This window comes from Ictidomys tridecemlineatus, chromosome 5 (assembly GCF_052094955.1).
Source record: "Ictidomys tridecemlineatus isolate mIctTri1 chromosome 5, mIctTri1.hap1, whole genome shotgun sequence".
Classification (NCBI taxonomy): Eukaryota; Metazoa; Chordata; class Mammalia; order Rodentia; family Sciuridae; genus Ictidomys; species Ictidomys tridecemlineatus.
Window position 1 is genome coordinate 156,084,897 of NC_135481.1, and position 27,040 is coordinate 156,111,936.

The 27,040-nt window shown below is 37.3% G+C and overlaps 2 protein-coding genes across 5 annotated transcripts in view; one reads left to right on the forward strand and one right to left on the reverse strand.

Moving 5' to 3' along the window:
- The first annotated feature begins 234 nt into the window (after positions 1-234).
- Positions 235-3,575, forward strand: Nkx2-4 (NK2 homeobox 4). Its single transcript, XM_078049009.1, has 2 exons — positions 235-737; positions 1,088-3,575. Exons 1-2 carry the CDS (start codon positions 284-286, stop codon positions 1,705-1,707), a joined length of 1,074 nt encoding a protein of 357 aa, XP_077905135.1. The 5' UTR covers positions 235-283; the 3' UTR covers positions 1,708-3,575.
- Positions 3,576-7,881: 4,306 nt separating this feature from the next.
- Positions 7,882-27,040, reverse strand: part of Xrn2 (5'-3' exoribonuclease 2) — a 74,517-nt gene continuing 55,358 nt past the window's right edge. For all 4 annotated transcript variants that reach the window (XM_078051329.1, XM_078051327.1, XM_078051328.1 and 1 more), the window contains 6 exons: positions 25,402-25,470; positions 25,183-25,314; positions 22,894-23,021; positions 15,638-15,701; positions 11,028-11,166; positions 7,882-8,451 (listed from right to left, as the gene is read on the reverse strand). In XM_078051329.1, coding sequence (XP_077907455.1) covers positions 8,386-8,451; positions 11,028-11,166; positions 15,638-15,701; positions 22,894-23,021; positions 25,183-25,314; positions 25,402-25,470 — 598 coding nt within the window. In that variant the 3' untranslated portion in view covers positions 7,882-8,385. The remainder of the gene's footprint in view (positions 8,452-11,027; positions 11,167-15,637; positions 15,702-22,893; positions 23,022-25,182; positions 25,315-25,401; positions 25,471-27,040) is intronic.

The following is a 27,040-nucleotide window of genomic DNA, read 5'->3' on the forward strand; positions in this document are numbered from 1 at the left end:
CCCCTTACCTTTTTTTGCCTGCGTTATGGGGAGGGGGGGACGAGAGAAAAAGATGTCAATGACCATTGTTTGCTCGTTTGGGATGTTGCTCCGCCCCCCGAGTCTGTCGTAAACCTGGCGCCGGACTAAAATAAACCCCAGATCCCGCAGCTCCGGGGGCTCGCCGCGCCGCTGACTACTCTGCACAGGCGCTGCCGCCGCTGCCGAGGTGGCGGCGACGAGCGGCCGCCGCGTCCCGCCCGCGCCCGCCCCCGGGCCCCCCTACCTGGCCGTCCGCCGAGCCATGTCGTTGAGCCCCAAGCACACGACGCCCTTCTCCGTGTCCGACATCCTGAGCCCCATCGAGGAGACCTACAAGAAGTTCGGCGGTGCCATGGACGGCGCGCCGCCCGGGCTGGGGGCGCCCCTGGGGGCCGCGGCCGCTGCGTACCGCGCGCCGCCGCCGGGCCCCTCCTCGCAGGCGGCGGCCGTGGCGGGCATGCAGCCGCCTCACGCCATGGCAGGCCACAATGCCGCGGCGGCAGCGGCGGCGGCAGCGGCGGCCGCCGCGGCGGCTGCCACCTACCACATGCCGCCCGGCGTCTCGCAGTTCCCGCACAGCGCCATGGGCGGCTACTGCAACGGTGGCCTGGGCAACATGAGCGAGCTGCCCTCCTACACGGACGGCATGAGGGGCGGCGCGGCTGCCGCGGCCACCGGCTGGTACGGCGCCAACCCGGACCCGCGCTATTCGTCAAGTGAGCGGGGCCAGGAGCGCGGGACTGAGGGCAGGCGGGCGGCGCGGGCGTTTCCCGCCACAGCCCGGGGCGCTGGGGTACCGAAGCTCGGGTCCGCGGCGCACGGGGGTTGAGGTCCCTGAGCTCCGGGCCGGCGCGCGCGGGGGGTCCTGGGATGCGCGAGGGGTGCGGGGCCCCTGGCCTCGCGGAGGGGGCCCGGGCCGGGGCCGGGGCGCGCAGGGGGTCTGGGGACCTGTCCTGAGGCCCCGCGCCGTCGTGGCTGCTGCGAGGTGAAGTGAGCGCGAGCGGCGGCGGGAAAGGTTCCCGCGGGCCTGGAGCTCATCCGTCATCTCCTTCGGCCCCCTCCCCAGTCTCCAGGTTCATGGGACCGTCGGCGGGCGTGAACGTGGCCGGCATGGGGTCGCTGACTGGCATCGCAGACGCCGCAAAGTCCTTGGCGCCCCTGCACGCGGCCGCAGCGGCGGCGCCGCGAAGGAAGCGTCGCGTGCTCTTCTCGCAAGCGCAGGTCTATGAGCTGGAGCGGCGCTTCAAGCAGCAAAAGTACCTGTCGGCTCCTGAGCGCGAGCACCTGGCCAGCATGATCCACCTGACCCCCACACAGGTCAAGATCTGGTTCCAGAACCACCGCTATAAGATGAAGAGGCAAGCCAAGGACAAGGCGGCGCAGCAGCTGCAGCAGGAGGGCAGCCTGGGCCCGCCACCGCCACCGCCGCCGTCACCGCGCCGCGTGGCCGTGCCCGTGCTGGTCAAGGACGGCAAGCCGTGCCAGAACGGCGCTGGCACGCCAACGCCCGGCCAGGCCGGCTCGCAGCCACAGGCCCCGACGCCCGCGCCCGAGCTCGAGGAGCTGTCGCCCAGCCCGCCCGCGCTGCACGGCCCCGGGGGTGGCCTGGCAGCCCTGGACGCGGCCGCCGGGGACTACGGCGGAGGCGTGCTGGGCGCCAACCTGCTCTATGGCAGGACGTGGTGACCGTGCGGGCGCCCCGGAAAGGGGTCATGCCTGCGGCAATCGTCTACAAGAACCGATGGGGGAAACGTGTGGAAGCTGACTCTTGTGTGCACCGCGATCAAAAAAAGAAAAAAGAAACGGAACGAATCACGGAAAGGGGCAGCTCTGAACTTCTTTGAGGAGGGTGGGAGACAGCAACAGCCCCAGGACAGAATAATGTAACGCCACGTTTAAGGGTGGTGATTTCCTCCTTCTAAACTAGACGAAAAGCTGGCTGAGTCTTCATTCACCATGTTCCTAACTAAAGCTCCTAAGAGTTAGTTGGAAACTTTGTTGGTGTTTGTAGCTCTAAAGTCAAACCAGCTTTAACAATGAGTCCATTTCGAAGCGACGTTTGTTTATCTTGGGAGACGAATTTTTTAAGCCCCACCCATCCCCCCCCCCCCGCAAGTGCAATTGCATTAATGTTTGAAAGTAAATTGAATTGTAGCTCAAGGTGGATCGTACACATAGCAACATTATTTAAAAGGAATTATTGCCATTTAGGTAAAATAGAGCAATGGGTACAAAAAACAAAAACAAAGTACTGATTATATGAATCTATATAGCTTTTTTAAATTTAATGCTGATTTCAAAATGTTCTGATCACCATCTGGCACCCCAGTGTTTGTATATTACCCTAGAAGAGAATTCTCACCCCTCCCCATCCCCAGATGCAGCTCACCATAAGAAAGGTTATAAACTACTTTTTATATGGAATCTGGTTTCTCCAAATCAACTGATAAAATACACCCTATCTTCTATAGGCATGGTATTTACTCTTTTTAGGGCATTTTTTTGTCTGAATTTGAAAATTTTGACAAAGTACTAGAACAAAAGTAAATTGCTAAAATTAGCATCAGTCTATTTCAAAGTATGTCAGGAAGAAAAATTAAGGTGTCTTATTGAATTGTAATCAAGATACAAAGAAAAATAACTAAAATATTTAATTTTCCATCATATTTAGGACTTAATAGGAGTTGCACCGATTTTGTTGGTGTTTTATTGTATAATATGTATTTACTCTTTAATATACTGATTTATATTTCCTATGTTTCAAATGGATATTTAAATATAACTTAAAAGAACCTTAAGTACTTTTTTCGTAAAAGTCAAGTGGTCATTTCTTTTTCATTAAGCGTACAGGGTTTTTTTGTTTGTTTTTAAGACACTAGTTGGAATGATGTGACAACACAACTCAGTTTATTCATGATTTAAATATTTGGTATTGGAAAAATACTTAGAAATAGCTGAATAATGTGAGTTGATAAATTAATGAAAGTTAAAGAACATGGATAAAGCATGATTTACAAATGATTGAACAAATAGTAATCAGAGACCCCAAATCTCTTTTGTATTTTAAGGTTTCAGAATAAGAGTTTGAACCTGAAATATTTCATTTCATTGTTTGAACATTTTTCTGAATGTGCAAAGTGAATCCATAGGCAGGTGTTATAGAAGTTAAATTTGCACTTTCTCTAAACTATATTTTACATATTATATGCTTTTTTGTTTTTTATAACCCCAGTTTCTGTCACACTGGGGCATAGGAAGAAGAAAAATGATCATCATTCGTTTTTCAAGGAACAGTGAATATATTTTGAAAAATGAGATATAATTTTAGAAACTTTCTACATGAGAAGAAATAATTTCAGCAGACAAATTAGTATTAACAAAGTACAATAAACCTACAGAAAAATCTTCCGGCTGTTTTTTAACATATTAATGGATGGACAATAAAGTAAATGTTAACCAAGCCAGCAAAATTATCACTGATGTGTCAAAGTTCAAAATGCTTGTTTATATCAGTTTGATACATATTGTTCTAGAATACATGTTTTTAAAGTCCACATGGTTTTCAGTACGTGTATATGTGTGTATATCTATATACATTTACACATATGCATATATATATCCACATATATAATTTTTTAACAGCGCAGTAACTACAAAAGCAATAACTGCTTATGGCCTAAGAGCACTTGATAACATTTTTAAGGAAAAGAGAATCTTCCTGGACAGTTTTTTCCTTGGCAATTTATTTCTAGAACAAAGAATCCCTTGGGCTGATAAAGTGAACTCTGTTTTTTAAAAGTCATCATTAAGAAGAAACACTTTTATTCAATATTTTCTAAAAGTATATTTAATGTAGTCATATCTTTTTTTTCAGCATTCCGTTAAGTAGTTAAAAACCCAAACAAGAATTGCTGCAAAAGGCTTAACATTCTGCACCCAGAAATTTATTGAGTTTATGTGTGCACATCCTGAAATTAGGAAAAGGTTTGCTTCTTGAAACATTAAAAGAAAATGTTTTTGCTATAGAATTCCACCTTTTGATTAATGCAAAGCAAGAGCTTTTTTCTTTTGCAGTTAGTGCTCTGCAGATCTTTTATAAAAACACAAACGGCCAGACTAGGTGAAACTCATTAACTGAAGAGGAGGATAAGTGTCTTCACAACCAAGAGAGAGAACTGGCACAGGGTCTGAGTGGAACAAAGCCCCCTTGAAGTTTAACAGAGGCCACAGCAAACCTCAGTTTCAGAAACGCTAACTCTGAAAATCTGACATTTTCCTACAGTTTTGCAGGTCTAACATATCTTTTCCAGTAGAGGCACAGAAATCAAAACCCAGAATCAAAGTTGCGGAGAGGAATGGCAGGGATTGCAGGTACTTTTCTGTAATCTGCATTGGGATGTAAATTGAAGTGTTGTGTATGAGAGTGTGTGCAATTTTGAAGGACATAAGAAGGGTGTTTTGTATATGGAAGGGAGAGAGTGTAACCCAGTTGTCTTCTATTTAAGGCTTTGCTTAGAACCACAACCTAAAGGTCAGAACAAGTAGTCAATCAGACTTCTATCAACACAGATGTGTTCAAACTCCATTCTGCTAGTGACTGTTTACTTTTAACTTAAAGCAAATCAGAGATTCAATCCTGTTCACTAAATGCAAACACCTTCCATAGACTCACTTTAACTACATGGAATAGTGATGATTTAGGAAGACTTTTAAAATAAATTCAAGAACCATAATTATATAAAGAAGTACAAAACAAATTTTAGATATGAATTTGTGCATAGTAGGAAAGAATGAATTATGTGGTAGTAATATAAATTTCAAATGCAGTTCAGAGGATGGATGATATTACCCAGCTGTTGAACACCACCACTAAAGTATGTTCCACTAAAGTATGTTAATCATTTGAGTCCAGTTTTTTTGAAACGCTGTTTTTATCTACCCCCAAGTCTAGGGAGACAGAGAACCAGGATACATTCTATAAAACATAAATAAGTAACCTTTTTCTGCTAGTCAGAATTATCATCTGGGGATATTTCAAAGATGCCCAGACTGGGAACTGCTCCCACACATTTCGTTAGGAATTCGTTCTCCAGCAAGTATTGAAATTGCTCTATGATTTCAAGATCATTTATATAATTTTTAAGTTTAGCGATAACAAGTTTGTGGAAGAGGCTTTTTGTTTTCTTTTTGTTTTAAAACATTTTACCTGAAATCGAATGAAATGCCCTTAAAAAAAAAAAAAAAGAAAATCTGTTAACCTTTAATTTCAGTAATTGTCTAGGTGATGTCTAATAAATTTTTAACCACTATGTTTGCCTAATTTTAAGTTGTAAAAACTAAATTGCAGCAGTGAACATCTCTAGTTCTATTTCACCCACACATATTAAATCGTGTTCTCTCTTGATCCTCCTTCTATAAATACAGAATAGTGAAACAAGTCAGAGTGTTCCATTTAACTGTGAGTGGAGGCAACATACACCGGCAAGTACATCCACAATGGGCCTTTTGTTATTTCATTCGTTGGCTAACCTTTTTTTCCCCAGGTTAGAAATAAAGCAGATGATCACCAGGAAGAGTCTGATGGGATCTCAGTTCCCTGATCCTTTTAGGGTGGGCAGGAGGTTTGGGACGGAGCCAGACAGCACTCTGCAGGCTGGAAATGGGGAATTTATTTCAAGGATGTCTGTATTTCAGATTTCTAAGCAAGTTAAGTTTGATTACCTTTAGACTTCGAATTTAAAATGGTAGCCTCGCGGAGAGGGCGGGGGCAGGAACATTTCTGATATTCTCTAACAGGTTCAGCGATTGCATTTATACAGGGACGGGAGATAATGAAGCTGGGCAGGTTGAGGAGCCCGGCGCCGAATTCCGGGAGCAAAGGGAAAATGCTATAATGTTACCCTGAGGGTCGGAGGTCTGAGCTTTTCCGCACCCACCCTGTTCCACGCAACCAGCTTGCAGCGCTGCAAGGCGGCGGGGCAAGGGGCAAGAGACTAGGTCGCCGGGCAAGGAATGCGGGCACGCGCCCCACGTGCAGCGGTGCCTCGGCGCTTTCCGACATAAGCGGGAGTGGAACTGGGCCAGCTACCCAGAACAAGGACTCTAAGGACCACCCCATCTCTGGCTGCGAAGTTGCAGCGTTTTCGTACCCTTAAGCTCAGCCCAGGTGCACCGGACCTCCATCCAAGGCGCCTAGGGAAACACTAGGACGAGAACCCCACACCCATCTCGGCTAGCTCCTGACGTCCTGCGTCACCTGTGAAAATTAGCCTATGGGTTATTATACCCAATTTGCCTCTGTAACGCTAAATGGCAATCTAATATCAGTTTGTAGATGGCTGTGCACTTTAACATATATTACCCCATTTGATCTTTAAAAGGAAGACAGCTGCTCATTAGGGGCCCTTAGTGCCACAATAGTTAAGCTGTTTGCAGGTTCTAAGATTTTAAAACTTGTTAATGGGGTGGGGGGGTGCCCTATTTAAAAATATAATGGAGTATAAGTACTTAAAATTGGCCCTTTGACTTAGACATTAGAATTTTTGAGGAGACATTTATAGCTGTAACTATTCCACTTAAAAACTGTACAAAGCATTTTATTTGAAATAACTGTAAAAGTCCAAGGTGGGGACAAGACAGAAGGGATAAGAAAAACGGAGAGAAGGAAGCCAGGGTGAAACAATGGAAGGTTCCACTAGCAGACCCAGCACACCCATTTCTGCAGAGGGAACCTTAGCATCATCACTGGTCCATCAAGCCTCTTGCTTGGGCTTAAACATTCAGTCAAAAGCTGAATTATATAAGACAGTCTCATGAAGGATTAAGACACTTAGGTGGCAACTGTGCAATATGCAATACTTCATTTAGATGGCTACACATTTTCAATATTTGGAAGATATTTAATAGCATTATCACTTTAATGTAGAATGTGGATATTTAATAGACAGCATTATCACTTTAAAGTAGAATGAGGGTAAATCATGTTTATGTTGGCAATTCTTAATGCACTTAATAAAAGGATCCTGCTTTATTCACCCATCACTAGCAATGAACTCAATTGTTTCAAAATAACTTCCTATTCAAGGTTAAGATGAAAACAATTTTTTTCACATTAAACTAAGATTAAAAAGGGTGCTTTGGTTGAGTATTAAAGCAAAAACTTCCTAAGAAACTTAGGTAGCACCTTTGCATTATGCAATACTTCATTTAGATGGCTACACATTTTGAATGTTTGGAAGATGTTTAATAGATGGCATTTCAAAATGAAATCTTATAAGCTTTGGCTAGGATGGAAAAAATTGAGACAAAGCAACCAGAGTCTACATGAGTCATGTGTAAGTATGTTTTGTTAATCAAATAACAATGCATGGAAAAATACTGTGGGTGAGCTCCAAAACATAACATTTAAGAATTAATGTGCTTAGTAGTAAGAAAAATAAAGGATACAAATTGAAATCTGTGCTTAGTAGTAAGGAAAATAAATGATACAAATTGAAATCTGTAAAATAACATACAGTTACTTACTTTACTACAGACTATTTAGCTATGAATTAAAATTTTCAACTTTTATTCTCAAAGATTCAGAACAAGTCCTTAAAACTGGAACAAAAGTCTAGGTGAAACTTATAAAAACGTAAATAATTTATTTTTACAAAGACTACCAGTAATGGACATACTATAAAATAAAAACTTTTGTTGGATTGTGTTAACCATATCCTCTTAATATCTGCTTCGTCACTGACTTGTTTCTGACATCTAATTGTAGAAATGAACTGTTTTGTGCAAAAGTTGACTTATGAAAAACATGCTTTGTCAAGATTTTCAAAGCTGAAATCCTATAAAAAAAACAGGAGGCCAGAGTTTTTAAAGTTTAACTTTATTTTATTTTTTTTACTAAAGTCCAGAAATTTCTGTAAGACAAGTACATTAATGAAATGTTTCCAAAGAAATACTGAACAATATACAATCTAGTTTGCTGAGGGTTCCAGCTCAAGAGTTCACACCTAATTCTTGTGCATTAAAAATCAGCATGGATCTTAGATGATCTAGAATAAGAATACACTGTGTTTTGAAATCCACAGCTGGTTTGATTTTTAACCATAATGAAAAACCAGTACTCCTAATCCCATCAAATGTGTTTTACAAGCAATAATAAATTCAGATCCACTGTATTATGCAACAACACATCTTTGGAAAGCAACATAAAACAGTGAGATCAGATCAGTAAAAATATACACAGTTAAAAGAAATACACAAAGTACTGTAGTTTTATTAAAAACTACTACTTGAGAAAAGAAATCTCCTTTCCACAAATAGCATAAAACTGTAGAATGATGAAAGGATTTGGGAAAGCTTTACAAAAGCTTAATTCCAGCTATATCTTCCTGAGGGTGGTGGCAAAGGGTATTTCCTTCCTTCTCTGGGATATCCCTGAAAATAAACAAAGAGAGAATTTATTTTCTGGATTAATTCCCTTGCAAAGAAATCAATTTTACGCCTGTGTGGAAAAACACAACATAAAAAAGCTAAGTGTGTCTTAAGGTACAGCACATGGAAAGTCCCCATAAACAGGTACTTTGAATCCAGAGCTTTAACACAAGCTTGTTGCAAACTTGGAGACTGGAGCACAAAGGATATCACTGAAAATTAACCAAATAAGCCTCAACAACCACACTCAAAAAATTCCTCAAAGTATATACAATGAATTACAGTAAAATGTAAGGGTAAATATGTTCTAATTTTCCCACCATCTCGAGTAGTAATTCAAGTCACTTTGTGGTAAGGAGCCCCCATCATTTTTAGACATATTACACTAAGAAAGTCATTTTATATAACCAAGGAAAAGAGCCTGCTGAGTCAGCTTAAGGCCTAATAAGCAATTAATTTTAGGGATTTTTTTGTTTGGTTATAAATAGTAGAGCATTAAGTAATAAATTAAAGTTATTACATAATCAATTAGTGGTAACATAATATAATCTAGTATGCTTGCAAGTAACACTTCTGTATAATAAAAGATAAATTTGACAACCTTTCCATCATAATTCCTTTTCTAAGGGCTGGAAGTGTTGCTCAGTAGAGGAATGCTTGTCTAGCATGGGTAAAGACCTGTGTTTGATCCCCAGCACTAGCCGGGTGTGGGGGTGGGGGGAGGGAGAATTCCCTTTCTAGGCTTCCAGGGTTATAAAACTGAACACCCTCCATTTTGCCACTCAGAGTACTTTAGTAAACTTAAACTATAGTATATGCAGACCCTGATGGCCATAGTGTAAGGCCTTTTCAGTCATAAACTTCACTAAAAAGATAATAAAGACATGACTATGTAATAGGGATTTCTGCAACTTAACAGCACTTTGACAATTGTGATTTAATAAAAAAACTATATCACTGGAAGCAAGACTGAGAAAAAAAATGAAACACAAATTTACCAATTGGTTTATATCTTCTAAATAAATAAGAATAACCTCCTCTAACAGCAGAGAGTACCCTAAAAGGGACGAGATCTCTTCTATAGGAAGTAGGAAGATGATGAACTGGAGTCAGCAAGACACGGCAGTTCTGCTGCCATACTGTATGGGGTTCCAGGATTTCAGTTCCTGACCTGGAAAATGAGGTAACTGGACTAAACATTCTCTAAGGCTTCTTCCAGTTATATCCTCATTTTAAAATGCTTATTATTTTAATTGCATAATGACATTTAGACTCTAGTAGCACAATCTCTATTTAAAGGTTTTGAGTTGAAAGAATTCAAAGTCAAATGAACTGATTTTACTGAACTATAACAAATTCTCCAAATGCATTAAATATTTGCAATTAAGGTGATTATTTTCTCAAAAGATGGAGACTTGTAAGAATACACAAAAAAATATAAAAAAAGATTTTCCTTAGCTATCAGAAACGAGATCTTATATGAAAAGAGACACATAGCAAAAACCTGAGTTAGAAAATTAATATGTGAAGCACTGCAAAAGTCCTGCAGGCAACACCAGGTAAGCAATTTAAAAACCACTTCATATCACTGCAGGTGCCAAACTCCACGAACACCACAGCATTCCAATCCTGCTCTCTAACAAGAATTTTATTAAAGAACATGTAAATACTGGCCAGGATATCAAATTGCTGGGAGAAATTATGTTAAACAGAACTCTATCTTAAATGATACGTTTTAAAACTAGATGCTATCAAGAGAAGAAAATGAAGCTTACATCTACTAAACTTGTTTATGAATGTGGAAAATCTTCAAGATTTTTTTTCCACATAGAAGGATATCAATGAGGAATCAAGAAAGGAGATTTCCAAGAAGAATAAAGTCAACACTGAATAGACAGATTCTTACTTTCAACTTCCAAAAAATTCTCATTTGTTAAGAAAATTTGAGTTTCTATTAAAAAACAGTATCTTAAAGGAAAAACAATGTTTTGGTGACTGAGTGTATTTAACAATGTTTTGGTGACTGAGTGTATTTGTGCTTTATCAACTATTATTAAAAGGGCTTCCGGGCTGGTAATTCTTTTTTTTTTTTTTTTTTTAAATTTTTAATATTTATTTTTCAGTTCTCGGCAGACACAACATCTTTGTTGGTATGTGGTGCTGAGGATCGAACCCGGGTCGCACGCATGCCAGGCGAGCGCGCTACTGCTTGAGCCACATCCCCAGCCCTGGGCTGGTAATTCTTAAGTACCTTTCAAGATATTACCAAGTTAGTGAGGCCGCTATTTACCTTAGGTACTTTTTTTTTTTTTTTAAAGAAGATGGGTAAATTATTCATTCATTTATTGTGGTGCTGGAGATCGAACCTAGGGCCTTGTTCATGCAAGGCAAGCTCTCTACCAACTGAGCTATATCTCCAGCCCCTACCTTAGGTACATTTTTAATGAAGGACACAAGTTTGGCAAACCTACTCTGCTAATATTGTTTCCAGAAATACTGAAAAGTACAGGACTCCTCAAAGGCATGATTAAATAAAAAGTGAGCAGTAAACTTTCCACCCAGTCCACAGGAAGTATTACCTGTCTTCCTCCACGATCATCTCGTCTAGGTGGATACCCACCAGGCCCGGCTAACATCTGGTACTGGTTTGGCTGGAAGGCTGCATTTTGGGTTTGGAGCATCCGGTTCCACGGCAGTAAAGGTTCAGCTCCAGCACCTCTGTAGAAAGGTACCATGTCTGCATTAGAAGTCAAGCCTCTTACACTATACAAAGCCTAAAAGATATCATTTAGGACAATCCAATCTGTCTGGATTTGTCACATGCAATACAGAATGTAAGAATGGCCCTTGTTTATATCCAGTACAGTCTAATATATTTCAGCAGCTATTTAACAAAATCTTTAAATTCAGTCAGGTCTAACTTAAAAAAAAAAAAAAGTAATTTGTTCATTTCCAATTGTAAAATTTCCTTCTAGTCATTTGAAGATACAGATCCAAGATCACCAAGTTGGTTACATTTATGAAGCTATCCAAAGAGTAGACATGTACAAGACAGGAGAATGAGGCTTTATTTTTTTTTTTAAATGTCCAGACTTGTTCTTGGAATCCATTCTTTCTAGTTAATTGCAGGTTGTAAATGAATTCTTACTGCTGAGTATTTTGAATCCAGGGTAGGGGACTTGGCTGTTTTTTCCCATCCATTATTCTGCTCAATATGTCAGAAGGTCTGATCGGGAGGAAACCTTTTCAAGTTCTATTGATGCAGCTTTCAATTGACCACGGTGACCTAGCAACATGAGCACTAATTGGCATGGGCTGACTGGCATTTGGTGTACAGTTTACATGGGAACACAGATTCAACAGCTATTATAACCCAGTTTGCTGTCCCAGATTACTAGTCGAAAGAAATGTTTTAATTGTCTTCAAGTGCCTATTTTAACTTTGCAGATACAAAACAACAGGTATAAGGTATCAAATCATAACTTCATTAAAAGCTGTCCCATAAATGATGTAGCATACATATACCTTCTAAAGGCAATTGCCATTTAAGATATAAAACTTACTCCTTGAATAACTTTCAACTTCTTATAAGTCACTACACAAAGAATAAACAAAAGGAAAATTCTCTAGTATATTTAACATTAAAAGCTTTGGGGCATTAAGGATATTAAGGAAGAATTAACTTTTACATTCACTTAAATACTGACTAGTTGATATTAATTGTTACCATACTGGCATATAAATTTCCCTTTTTAGGGGGAAAAATGCTCCTAGGGATATAAAGCCCAAAGTTGAGCTCACCGGGTAATGTATTCTCAAAGCCATTCAAGCCTGACTCCATCCTCTCTACATTCTACCTTTCTCCCTTCACTTAGAGCTTACCTTCTTTAAAACAAACAAACAAATAAACAAACCCAAAGATAATTATTTTTGTGTGATCATTTAAACAGAATAACAGCTCTCTAAAGAAGGCCAAATCTATTCTTTACAGTTAAGTGTTAGAAACTAGAACTCCATTAAGATAACTTGCTGTGATTCAAAATAAAATTAAAAGTCTATAACTCAGAAGGAAATGCATATGTTTGGAGCTCATAATTATTTTTAGGTCCATTATTAGAAAAAATAAATTCTAGCAAGATATTTAATCTGTTTCAGCAAGAACAGCTCCATATGCAGAGATAGGAATGGTCTCTTCTGGTCTTCCCAGAGGTGAGGGGCTCAGAACTGCACTGTGACCAAGGCGGGTCATCAATCTTGGCCATTTGTGCAAAACCCACAAGCCAAAAATGCAAATCACATATCGTTTTTACTGTGACCAGTTTTTCTTTTTAGTTTTACAACGATAAAATTCACATGAAACTATGTCAGGAAAATCGGCTGGCATGGATAATATATATCATAAATGCAATTTAAAAATATTTTGTTTGAAAAGTAGGTTAGGAACAAAGACAGATTAAAAACACACAATTCTTTTCATTTGAAATTATTACTAACAGTATTTGACAGATATTTATGATAAAAATCATTCATTAAAAGTAAAAAGAATAAAGTAACAGTGACATCCACTACTTTCTTTTGCTGATAATTGCAAGAGAGGCCTTTGTTTTTCACAAGACAATCATATTTCTATATTGATCATATAAATTTGCATATACAAATTAAAATTGGCCTAGGAAAATATATCTTTAAGATCTGAGATAGGAGCACTGAAATTGGCACATCTTAACTTTTCAAAATTAGCTGGTATAAAACTAGCTTATCTGAGACATTTTTGGCATCACAGCAGAAACACTATTCTGTTTTAAGTTTCCAAATTACTGCTTTGAAAAGTAACTGGCATATGAAGTCTACCAATTTGAGTAATTTTAATTTAGACATACAGCAAATTAGAGTTTTTAAAGATTTCCCATGACTATCTAAGCTTAACACCCGTAGGTTAAAAACTAAATGCCTGCTTTGCATAGGACGAGAAAAGACAAGCCTCCTCTAGCAATAAGAACCCAGACAATGTGGCAGAACTCAAGTGGCAAAGGGAACTCAAATGCCAGACATTTTTGCTTAATATGAACACTAGCTTGTCTTTGTGTGGGGAGAGGGGGTGGGGGACGGGGATGTTCCTATTGTATTTCTGAATCAAATGAATATATGTATTATAAATGACAATATCTAACTAGGAAATAATTCAAAGACAACACAGTGTAGTTCAGGAAAAAAAAAAACACCCAAAACTCCCTTTTCTAAGGATTCTCAACAAACCCTCAAAATAGTACAGTGGAAATGTACCAAATTAAGGACCTTATGTAAAACCTGGATCTTATAACTCCAGTTGTTATAAATTGGCAAAATCAAAACAGTTTTTCCTCTCTAAGTCTTATAAGGTCTGAATGGTTGGACTGACAAGTACTATGAAATGATGTAAAACACCTACTAATTAGCTAATGGAAAACCTAGCATATCAGAATTCAAACTTAGTTTTCTTTATAAATAAAATGGCCTATTTCTTAAATGACCGGATTTAAGACTTATAAAATAGAATTCTTTTTAACTTTTAAGTTAACTTACATTTAACTTTTGCTTGTATCTATCTAAAATGGAAGCACAAAACACCCTTTAAAACTTGCCCTTAATTTGCTGATTTCACAAAGTCAGTCAGGATAATACCAGTACTTGGTTAGGGTAGAGTAAAAACATCAGGGCAAGGAAAAGGACGATGATGATGATCTTAGGAAAACTTGTCATTTGTAAAGAGGAAGGAAAGCTGCTAAGACTGAAGAATGCCCCAATAGAAGTAGATTCTTCACTTCCTTTGAAGTCACTGTGGCCTTTATATTATGCTCAGAGTAAATATTCTTAGGAGTTTTGTTTTAGTGAATATTTCCTAGTAAAGAATGATAATGGAAAAGTGACCTAAGGTAAGCTACTAAACTATGTGCCTCAGTTTCTTCATTAGTAAAAATAATAGCAAAAAGATTAGTGGTAGGAATATATAAGATCATGTTTTTCACAGGATGCTAAAATGGTGCTGATAGTTCATGAGCAGATAATAAATATTAGCAATTATTATTAACATGGGGAAGAAGTGAGCAATAAAATGGGAAAACTAAGTATATAATTTAGAAAAATTTACCCCATATTTGTATAAAAATGTTGTTATTTTTTGATAAGGAAATAATATCATATAATGTTGGGTTTGAGCACTTATACTAAAAATAAAACATAAGTATACATACTTCCAGTTGTATTAAATTTAAAAACACTACTCACTTCAGATGTGAACAGATTAGAGATTGCTAAAACACCAAAGGAGAGGGGAATAAAACAGATTGGAACTGAAAATGCAAAACAGGAAGCCTTACTATGATGGGGCTCCATCTGTTTTTGCATTTACTGTTGGCAAAACTAGCATGAACCATACATTTTAAAGCTGCCTTTAAAAAATCATTCTACATGATAATATAATTATTCATAACGTGCCTAGATGTCTTGTTGTTTAGAGTCCACCTTACTTAGGAGCACACAACTTATCAATGAGGGAACACATGTCAAACATCCCTTGTTATTAAACCATGTCACATTCTTCCTAGTCCATGGCACTTATTAGACTGCAGATCCCATAATCCTCTTCTGAGTCCCTTCTGCGTTTAATTCAGTTCAGTCTTAAGTAGTTAAAGAAACTGTTTTCAGTGGCAACTAATAACTACTGACCTACAGTGACACTGCCCTACAATAGGCTTGTCAGCCCTGAAAAAGTTTTACCAAAGAAGCTGATTAGGACTTCAAGAGGTTTGTAGCAAGGATCAATGGTTGGTCTGTACTAACGCTGTGTTGCCCACACAGAAATGATAAAAGTGGAACACCATTAGTTATGCCTCATTAAGTTGCACAGCTCTTCTAAAAAGAAATTTGTTTAGCCTGACCAAAACCTAATACAGTTTTAAGCTGTGTTGCATTTTTCAGGGCATCTCAAAAAACTTCAATAAAATAAAGGCCAAGAACCCAAGTATATAAAGTTGAGTATTTTAATTCCAAGTGGTAACTATATATTTTCCCAAAGGATAGGTACAAAAAAAATTATTTTTGGTAGGAAAAAGTATATGTGAACTATGGAAATTTTAGATTCTAAAAAGCCAATAAACCCCAAATGTTGATGTGGAAAAATACTTAAAAGTCATGTTTGCTTTAATATTACCTGTCAAATCTTTGCTGTTGGAAAAGAGGAGGAGGACCTCGCCAGGAATCCTGGGGCCTCATATCTGGAAAATAGCAAAGAAGAGTAAAACAAAAAATTTTTTAAGTAATCATTTTTCAGTTACCCATATATTTTATAATTAAAAAATCTGAGAACATAAACCAAGTAAATTAGTATCATAATTATACACCCAAGTATAAAAAGTAAGCAACAGGATCAATTGATATATTTGCTTTATCATTTGTCCTCTGCATGTATAAACAATATTTTTAACACTTATATTTTAAATGCTGTACAAAAGGAAAAGTCTTATAGTCTTTTTCATAAATGCAGACTGAACAAACAGTAATTTTAAAACAAACACTGAAATTTTCCTCCTAAAATGTCAACGGCTATGACATAAAAGCACAGAGCACAATCTCTCCAACACAAACCAGGAAGACATGACAATGAAGGACCACCCACTTTTCTCTCGTTTTTGATAGTCAAACCTCTCCCCTCCAAAAAAACTGAACTAGCAACATCTAACTATAAGATACAAATAGATGGCTGCTGCTCTTCTATATAAACTGAACATGCTCTTCTATATAAACTGAACATTATATGGGAGGAAAAGCCCACCAACACCCGGTCAGTCAGGGCATTCAGCAGTTCAGGGGGCCGGCTATCAACCAACCACAGCTCCTGGCTCCAGCCTTTAGCAGGGTTTGCTGTGACCTAATTAAAACAGCTGGTTCCAGAAGTTGTCTAATGAGTTCACTGTGTGAGGACAGTAACCTACTCCAGAGTCCCGAGACCAAGGACAACAAGGCTTACTATAATGTATTCAGGCTCACATTTTAATGGAAACACAAACTAGAAACATGCTTTTCAAAATTACTGTCTTAAAGGAGGGAAGATATGAAAGCTTATCTCTAGTTAAGACCCAAAAATGCAATCTGATTTTTGGTGGAAAAGAAAAAGGGATGAGGGGGGGAGAAAAGTAGAACTGTGTTTTAAAAAACACCACAAAGAAGAATATGGAAATACGTAAATTATTTATTATTCATAATCATGACATAACTGGCTACCTCTGCTCTGGACTTTCTTCCCCTCTTGACATGACTGAGATGGCTAGACTGGGAGGGTTTTCTAAATGTGGACATACTACCTGAAAGGGACTGGCTATCTGCAGCCCACTGCCCCCTTGGTCCATGACCAGCAGAGGTTTCCAGCAGGAAAACTAGAAGCAACTCTTTCAGAAAAGAAGGGGAAAACCAGCCGTTGCTTCAGGAATCCCATTTTTGAATAGGAAAAAAGGTGGTATGTCTAGTTGATATAAATTAAAATCTTTTTTTTTTTTAAATAACCTCTTAAAAGCCAAAGACTACAAGTTAAACTGAGTAACAAAACTGAGGAGATTTTATGGTGGTCATCAGATAGGTAGTGCCTATTCAAAATTAGAATGGAAGTTCAGGAAGCTAATCACCACGAAATCCACAGAAAATGGGAGAAGACAGTTCCTTACTCTGAAAGGCCCAGAAAGAATTACTACTACAGACTCAAAGCCACCAGAAAATCCAGACATTCTTAAAAAAAACAGCAATCATTTCAATTATGTACTTTCTTTCTATGGGAAATTTTAAGATTGGTTTACTCAGCATATTGTAAAACTTTCAATGAGTTATCATTTATGAGAAAGCAATCTGCAGAAAGTAAATCAACATTTGTGCCACTTTTTCTGAATATTATTTTGTTAAACTTGAAACCCACTGGTCTATTCATATGGAGTATGAAAATCAGAATCAGTTCAAATGTTCCTAATATTATTTTAGTGCCTTTACATAAACAAACTTAGCTAATATAAAAGAAGTAAAAAGAAATATAGTGAATTGCATTTGGACCTCTATCTAAATTGTGCTTCACATGCACATAATTGCTGTGATCACCCGGTAACACACTTTTCATTAAAACAATTCTGTGATTCCAGTACCAGGGTATCTCTTTATGTATTCCATGACATAATCATTGAATACATTCTCTGTGGTACTTTAAAAAAAGCTTCCATACTAGATTCTTAATAAATTTAAGATCAAATGAAGACAATAAAAAATCTATTTTAAGAAAAATCTTTCAAAATACTTATCCTAATATCTTATGAAAAACAAAACTTTCACATTTTTTCCTAGAAATAGAATGAACAGAGGGAAAGCCATCACCATCAGTTATACAAATGCATTAGATTTAAACATGCTACATATTAAAGCTATATATCCAAGCAGAACTGAAATTAAGGTTCACTAAACATAAATGTTTAGCAGGGGCAGGAAGAGAACTCTTCAACAGTTTACCTGAATACAAAGTTCTAGAAAGCTAGCAAAAGTTCCTATTCCATAACTTCTAGCTAGCATACAGGTTTTCTCTATTTCACATTTACTATTTCTTACTTCCAGGACATTTTTTTTCCCCATAGTGAAAAACATGTGCAAAAAAGGAAAAAAAAATTAAAAAAAAAAACTAAGCAAAATTTCTAAAATCTTTAATTCTGTCATCCCTTGTTTTCAATCCCCAAAGAAAAATGGAAAAGATCAAACAAAAACTTCAAAGCACCTTTCTTCAAATTTCTTCATGTGGCACTGAGTAATATATATAACTCTTAAGTGTTAAGGAGAAACATTTCCTGGCTGATAAGTAATGAAGTAGATGGTAAAACAAACTTATTATCATTCATTTGTATGGCTCTAACAGAAAATCCATTTGAGAGGGAGGAAAAAAATTCTGATAGTGAATTGCACTTCAGAAGGTACAGGCGAGAGAGGAAAATGATGGTTAATTTTTTTCCTTTGGTCTTTAAAAACTTATTCCTTTTCTAGAGCCCTAAGGCCACATAAACCAAGGCTTCACCAATAGCTTCTCAAGTGACAATTTACCTAATCAGCATGGCAATCACAGAAAAGATTCCATGTTTACTGATTGCACTAATCAAAAATCACTTTTTCAAATGCAGCTAATTGGCAAGTTTACTGAGCGAAATGAAGAGAAGTCACATATCAGGTTCTCATAAGGGCTGCAGAAACTGAATCCCTTATTCATACTGAGTACTCAGGACTGCACTTGACTCCAACAAGTTATCAATACCTAGACAATTACTCATCAGCCAAAAACTGACACATCAAAGACAAATCAAAGACCAACAATAAGAAACACCTGCAGCAGACACTTGATAAAGAGTTGGCAGTTTGACCAAATGGCCCTTCTTGAATATTAATTTTACACTATATGAAGAAAATAGGAAACTAAAAACATTGTAAAATAAGATTAAATGGTTTAGATTTACATTGTACAAAAACAATCTCTAACCAAATTTTAAAGTTCAAAATTCTATAAAAAGGAAAGTTGATTTTTCATCCTTTAATAGTTTCATAGTACTTATGTGTAAGGTACTGTTTTAAGTATTTAACAACCTAAACTGACTTAGTCTAAATAAATATTCTGTGACACAGACGTTCATATTCTCTGTAACATCTTCGAGATAAGAAACTTGGGGTACTGACCAAAATCTGCTGAGGTCAAAGGATTATTACAGGGCAGAGTAATGCCATGGGTTATGTTCTTAGTCACTTTCCACCACAGTATACAACCTCCAAGTTTCACAGACACTTATGCTGTTTGTGATGCTTTGTATGATTTTTATTTTACGGAAGGACTAACCTCAAGTAAGAACTAACCTCAAGTTCTGTGCTTCTCAATCAGAAGGCTCAGAAGCTTAGGGTTTCAAGAAGGCAGGATTAGGAATTTGAAAACTATTTTCAATACTTTGAAAGTTTAGAACTGACATTATTACACACAGCTAATTAGGACAGGAAGCAAAGGGTTGGCAGAATAGCTCAGTGATAAAGTGCTTGCCTAGAATGTACAAGGCTCTGGGATTGATCTCAAGTACTACAAAGAAGATAAAGGACTAAAAGGAAAAATAAAAATAATATGTACCTAATAAATATTTTGTATGTGTAAATTATATCTAATAATAGCTACAACAATAGCAAAGGAGGATTTATTTACCTGAAGTATCCTCTACTTGAAATAAAATGCATAGGTGCAAGTAAGTGTTGCATATTTCCATGAAAAGCAGACCAAGAACTATAGGACTGCAGGTCCCTTAAAGGGAGCAAAATTCCCTACCTTTGGTGTGAAGATGCTGATGAACAAAATAAACTTCAGGTTTATTTATTTATTTTTGTGGTGCCAGGGATGGATCCCAGCCTCACACATGCTAGCAAGCATTCTACCACTGAGCTACATTCCCAGACCCTTGTTTTCATCTTAGAGCAAGCAAGATCCAGTGGTCTGAAACTGAAAGACAATACCCTCATACTGAGTAACTTTCTGGAGATTAGGTCCATGAATGTTAGATTATGGGCCTATGATTCCTCAAAAGTTAAGGATCAGTAACCTAGAGTAACATTTCTAACATTTCTCAAAGAATAATATGCAAGATGATTTGGGGGAACAAGTGTGTGAACAATTTTTTTATGTACATGGTTATATATTCATTTCAATGTGTATTTGACCTGTTTTCCTTCTTTTTTTGGGGGGGGAAGATGGGTATTGGGGAATGAACCCATGTCCTCACACTTGCTAAACATGCACTCTATCAGTGAGCCACATCTCTTTTTGATACCGTATTTGGGGGGAAAAAAGCATATCAAACCAATAATATCAGAGCAGAAAATAAATCAATGTGAGTTAAAAAAAAAATTAAGCAAAGATAAATGAGCAAGTAACTAGGTAATAGTTAGACAGACCATGGTGATAGTGGGCCTGTGATTACTATACCTAAGGAAATATAGTACTACAATTTGAATATAGTTTGAATGTCCCTCATGGCTTCATATATTCAAATTTAATTCCCACAGTGAGGTATTAAGAGAGTCAAAACTTTATTTGACTACAAGGTCCAACATGGGGCCTTTGAGAGATGATTAGGATCAGATAAGGTCATATGGGTAGAGTCCTCATAATTAAATCCTGGTGGCTTTATAAAATGGAGATTACACATGCGCGCAAACACGCGCGCGCACACACACACACACACACACACACACACACACACACACTCTCTCTCTCTCTCTCTCTCTCTCTCTCTCTCTCTCACATACTCCTTGTCTCCTCATGTGATGCTCTGCACTGCTTCAGGACTCTGCCAGCAAGAAGGCAATCACCACATGGGGCCCCTCAACCTCACACCTCCAGAACTCTGAATCAAAATATACTTCTTTTCTTTATAGGCTAGTCTGTCTCATGTATTTCATTATAGTAATACAAAATCAACTAACACATGAGGAATGGAGGGAAGCTGACTAATGGGAAACTCATGTTTTCACCTTTGCTACTCAAATCTTTTAAGGTTACTCAATGCAATAACCTCAGAAATTCCTCATAATTATCATCTTGAGATAATATACATAAAACTAAACAAGCTGAGACATGCCAGCTCCAGAATTTCTGCATCTCGATTCTTTTTTCTATTTGGAAGCTGTGTTAGCATACAGATGAAAGCAAATGCCAAAGAGCTGTAAGAAAAAGGGAACTGATTAAGAACTGTGTCAATCAACAGCCATCTTTAAAACTAAGTTGGACATGCTTTTACCATTTACAGGAAAAATCTCAAGGCATAAACAGTTCTTTCAAAGTGATGAGACTCTCCTGTTATATAAAGTATGACTTGATATTGAATATATGGAAGGAGTCAGAAATCTTATTTGCTAAATCTTATGAGGGAAGCAGCTATTTAACCTCTGTATCACACAGATCCCCACAGGCTCATTAAACTCTTCACTCTTTCTACACTTCACTAAATAAAACTGCTAAAGTCCATAGTTTTCAAGATAATCTCTCATAATTCTCCAATCACTGACATTAAAGCATAGACTACTCCAAGTCAGACCACTAGAGAAAGCAAACCCTGGAAACAGAGGGCCCTGAGACAATAAGACCTTCAGAACCCATTTTTTTCTTTGGGTACCATCCCCAGAAAAATCTGAGTTTTAGGTTAAAAAGTAGTTTGTAATTTACTCAGCATTATAACAGTGGTAGGCACAGAGCATAAATATTTTCTAACAATTATTAATTTAACCTAGCAATTCAATTACTATGAATCTGGTATAAAGAGCTCTGAAGGTAATCTGTATTACAGTAGACTCTTTTAAAAAAATTATGAAACATTTCAAACATTTAGAAAACAAATTTTCAAATGACATGACATTCACACTTAACAAATGTTAGCATCTTGCTACCCTGTTTCTTCTCTCGCCATGCTGCGTCTGTCTGGTTGGGTACCAATCAGATAACAGGAAACATAGAAATAAAATCCTCATGATGACAGTGGTTTTGAGAATTTGGCACATCACTTACACTTCCTTGATAAATGGGTGCAGCCATAGAGTTAAAAAATAACATTAAATAGATAAAGTTAGTGCAAAATCTATAAAGTTTAACATTACATTACTTTCTACCTTTCCCTAAAGCAATCAAAATACCATGTTAATTATTTATGTAGTTAAAATTTTACAACTGGGGGCTGGGGTTATGGCTCAGTGGTAGAGCACTCGCCTAGCACGTGTGAGGTCCTGGGTTCGATCCTCAGCACCACATAAAAATAAATAAGTAAAGGTACTGTACCCAAATACAACTAAAAAATAAATATTAAAAAATATTTCAGAACTGTCCACAAGTTATGAGGGGTTAAAGAAACTCAAGGTCTTCATAGAACCACAAGTTTAAAGGAACATCCCTAACTAAAGCAATGCCTAGCTTTATTTATAAAAGGGATACTTTTTGTGGCTCAGTGGTAGAATGCTTGCCTAACATACACAAGGCCCTGGGTTTGATCCCCAACACTAAAACACAACAACAACAAAAAAGATACTTTTGTTTTTTTGACAATCTATTGCCTGATTTAACTGCCCAAATATTTGCATTAATGGAATGAACGCCAATCAACTCCACATGCCTTTCTGCATGTTAACTAAAAACCATATTTATAAGTGAAGTGAAGGAAAAAATCCCGTTCGTTTTATTTAATTAATTATACAGTGAAGATAAAACGTATTTAAAAGATTTTGCCTAAAGTATTCTCTTAAAATTCTTATAAATTATGTTTTTAAAGTCCTTACCTTTGCACCGATACATGAATTTTTTAGCAATGGGGATTAGAAATCATCCTCTGCTCTGATATTTAGTTTAGAATGTAAAATAACAAATTAGTAAAAACTTACTTGACATTAGTTTTGGAATTTGGGCTTGTCCTCTCAACAGTGGCCTGTATAAGTTTCCCTGGTAAGTGGGAGGTGGTGGTGCAGCATTGCTGTAAATACCAGTTCCTGAGCCCCGTGGCATAACGTGGCTGTAAAAGAATCCCCCACATCAGGAAAAAATATAGATATATCCATCACACTAATTTGACACAATTAATTAAATGCTAGGAGCCGTCTCTTTACCCGAATAAGCTGAAAATTAAGAAGTTTAATTTATAATTAAAGTTTAAAACTGCATACAATGGTAATGGTGGTTACACCAAGATTAAATGGTAATCATTTAAATATAACATTATATATGCAAAACAATAATGTCTTACATTCCCCCGCTCCACATTTCCATTTTTTTCCTTTAGGACCATGCTGTTGCTATCACTATACACATTATTCCTCTACATCTTGCTATTTTCAATTTACTATATCAAACATTTCCTTCTATTTTTAATTTTCACAATTATAATATATATACTACAGAACCATGAAATACTTCACTATAATGAGAGTTCATATTTTTAAGCCTTTCTTCTTATTCAGTGCTAGTATTATAGATATAATGTACCCAAATACTTACACATATAATTGTTTGTCTCTAAAATTATTTTCTCAGGATAAATTAAAAAAAAAGAAGAACATGGATGACAAATTAAGAGTATCTTTAGAGCTGGGCATGATGGTATATATGTGTAATTTAAGCAACTCAGAAGACTGAGGCAAAAGGATATCAAGTTCAAAGCCAGCCTTGGCAACTTAGCAAGACCCTGGCTTAAAATAAAAGCATTTTTATGTGGCTTTCCAGAATAGCTGGAATAATGGGAAATGACCACCCCCCCCCCCCCCCCGCCCACCAATTCTGGATCTGAACTCAGAGGTATTCTGTCACTGAGCTATAACTCTAACCCTTTTTATTTTGAGACAGGGTCTTGCTAAATTGCTGAGTATGCCTTGTACTCATGATCCTTCTGCTTTAGATTCCCAGCTTGCTGGAATTACAGGTGTGCTTCACACAACCACAAGGTATTCTAAGACCATTCTAAATTTGTTTCTTTTAATACTAAGAATGAAGGTTTTCTAAAACAACCACAGTTGCAGCTAATGTTTACTTACACGGTGTTTAGGGACTATTCTAAATGCTTGACACACATTAGTTCACTTAATTCTTACAATGTCATGAGGTAGATGTAATTATTGTCTCCATTTTACATATAATTAAACTGAGGCATAGAATGGTCCAGTAACTTTTAAAATTATATTAAGTGGTAAAAAAGGAAACTGAATCCAAATATTTAGGGTTCAAAGCCCACTCTCTTAACCACTATGCCACACCATTTTTCCTATTATTTGGGGAATAAATTACATGCTGATGTAATTTATTAGGAAAGTGCTGTACCATTGAGCTACAGCACTTTCCTTCTCTAGTAATTAGAAATACCTATTTATAAGTTATCATTAATTCTTCAATCATAATTCATTACTATTTCCTCCAGCCTGCTGGGTTATTTTGTTTGTTTGTTTTAATCCTAGCTTTACCTGTAATTGTTTCAAAGTCCTCTCTATTTATTGTCATTTCTATAGCTGGGAAAAAGATGATTCAGTAGCTAATAAGAGCAAAAGACAAAAATCAGAAATTTACAAAGAGGAAATATAAATGGCCAATTAAAAAAAAGGCCAATTATACATATTAAAAGATAATCTGAGTAGAACAAAAATGCAATTCAAGCAACAATGAACACCACTGTTCAAGCACTAGATACACAAAAAATTGAGAGACGAGTTGCATTTACGTACTACTGTACTGATTAACCCTTTATACGAATTCTCTGTCATCCACTAATTCAGCTGAAACTTTTGAGGGTAAAGAGAATGTTTTTATCCTTTAAAATAAGTGTCAGTGGGCTGGAGATGCAGCTCAGTGGTACAGCACTTTCCTAGCATGCTTGAGGCCCTGGGTTCAATCCCCAGCACTGTGGGGGGAAACAACAAGGGTGGGGTGGGGAGGTGGGGAGGACATAGGAATGAGGACCGAGATATCTTAAGAGAACACAATACAATTTTCATGCAATATATACATCAAAGACACAGAGATGTGGATTTCTAAAAGCGAAGAAAAGCAGAAAAGCATCAAAGTCATTAACATCTACAAAATCAGTGTATCTTATGAGCTCTTAGATATCTGTATCAAAAATACTGACTTGCTTTGTCAGATGATTCAAAAAAAGCAAACTATACAAGGGACAAAAACCTACCACTCACCCCAAAGTCCTGAAGGCTGCCTGATCCAGGTGGACAGGCCGCCGGTCCCGGTTAAAGCCAAGCTGGGGCTTCCACTGCCGACCATTGCTGGATTTTTCCCAGTCACTCGGTTTTAGCACAGCTGCTGGCTTTCTGACCATTTGAAAATACAGTATTTAGTTACAAGGATGAATAGCCCCCATCCACAAAAAATAAACCTAGATAGTTTACTGCTGTTACCTTGCTCCTGGAAGCATTACAGCTTTAAAAATGTAATCTTCAGCAAATTGTGGATCTTTAAAATTAATGCTGAAAGAGAACAATAAACAGTTTAATGATTTAATTAATTCTTGGCTTAATCACCATGGAAACTGACATTCTTTTTGTTTCAACAGAATAAAAATTTTAAAGTTTCTAAAAATTTTCTTAACCAATGATTTTGCCAAATGGCTAAATATCTTCCTTATCATAATGCCTCTGATTCCTAATACACACCCTCTTATAACTTTCTTTGTGGGAAAGCCATGTTGAAACCAACTGTGGATGATCACAGAGAAATATGGACATTACTCCTGAGGTATTTCAGTATGATACTAGAGATATGCTGAAGAGGTTCACAAAATAAATAAATAAATATTACATACACAAATAGCTACTAAGACACCTATGAGGGTATTTTAAAAAAACTAAACAAAACAACCTACTAAAATTCCTGGTTGGAATCCTGTACCCACCCTTCTTTCCTAATGTTGGCAGACACATGCACATACAAGGTCTTCCTTCTGACCTAGTGACTCAGTTAGCTATGCATTGGATTTATACTTAAGGTTACCAATAATATTTTTATTCATAATGTTAAAAAGTCTGCAAACCCAAGTGTATGAATAATAGTAGACTATTAAAGATAACCAGGGCTCTTTCTAAAAATGAAATCCTCAGGCAGTAGTTTAAAAATTTAGTTAACAGAATACTTAACAATATAAGAAAAACATATACAACGTACTAAACATATATTCATTGAAAGATTATCAATGACTTTATACAATCATCATCTCCTTTATTTATTTTGTATACTTTCCAAAATTTCTCCAATGATTACAGATTTTAGTTATAGCCAATCTATATGATTTTACTGAACTTTTTGACATATTTACATAGCTGATTTTTTTCCTTTTTTGAACAATGCCACTTTAACAACTTTTCTGAAAATTTCCTTGTAGTAGAATTTAACTGTATATTTTAAGTGCACTACATTAACTTCACTTTTATAATAAAAATAACATAAGTTCAAAAACAACACCGCTTTACTCACTCAACCATTTCTTCTAACAACTCATCCTTTGCTGGTAACTGTTTTCACCTCAAATGTTCCCTACTGAGCAAGGTTGCATAGGGAGGGCAAAATAGGGCAGTGATTGTCAAAGGTTTCAGAGCTTGACAGAGAAAACAGTAGCTATGATTTGGGCTCATGTAGGGCTTTGCAAATATAAAAAAGAGAAAACTGATAATACAACAGGACTTGCAACTAAAAAATATCTCAGAAGAAATTTTTTCACTTGGCAACCAAGGAAACCATCATCAAAAAGGCTGTGGTTTAAGGTGAGACCAGAGTAGTTACAGTGTGGTACAGAAAATAAATAAAACAAAGATACAGTTGAATTTTACAAAACACTTAAAAGAACTAATACCAATTATTATCAATCTATTAAAAAAATTTTGTTGAAAAGGGGAAAAATCTGCCAAACTCTTTCTATAAGGCCAGCATTACCCTGATACCAAAACCAAAATTGAAAGAAAGAAAAAAAGAAAAAAAAAAAGACATATCCCTGATGAACCTTAATGAGCACATAAGCAAAATTTCTCAACAAAATATGAACCA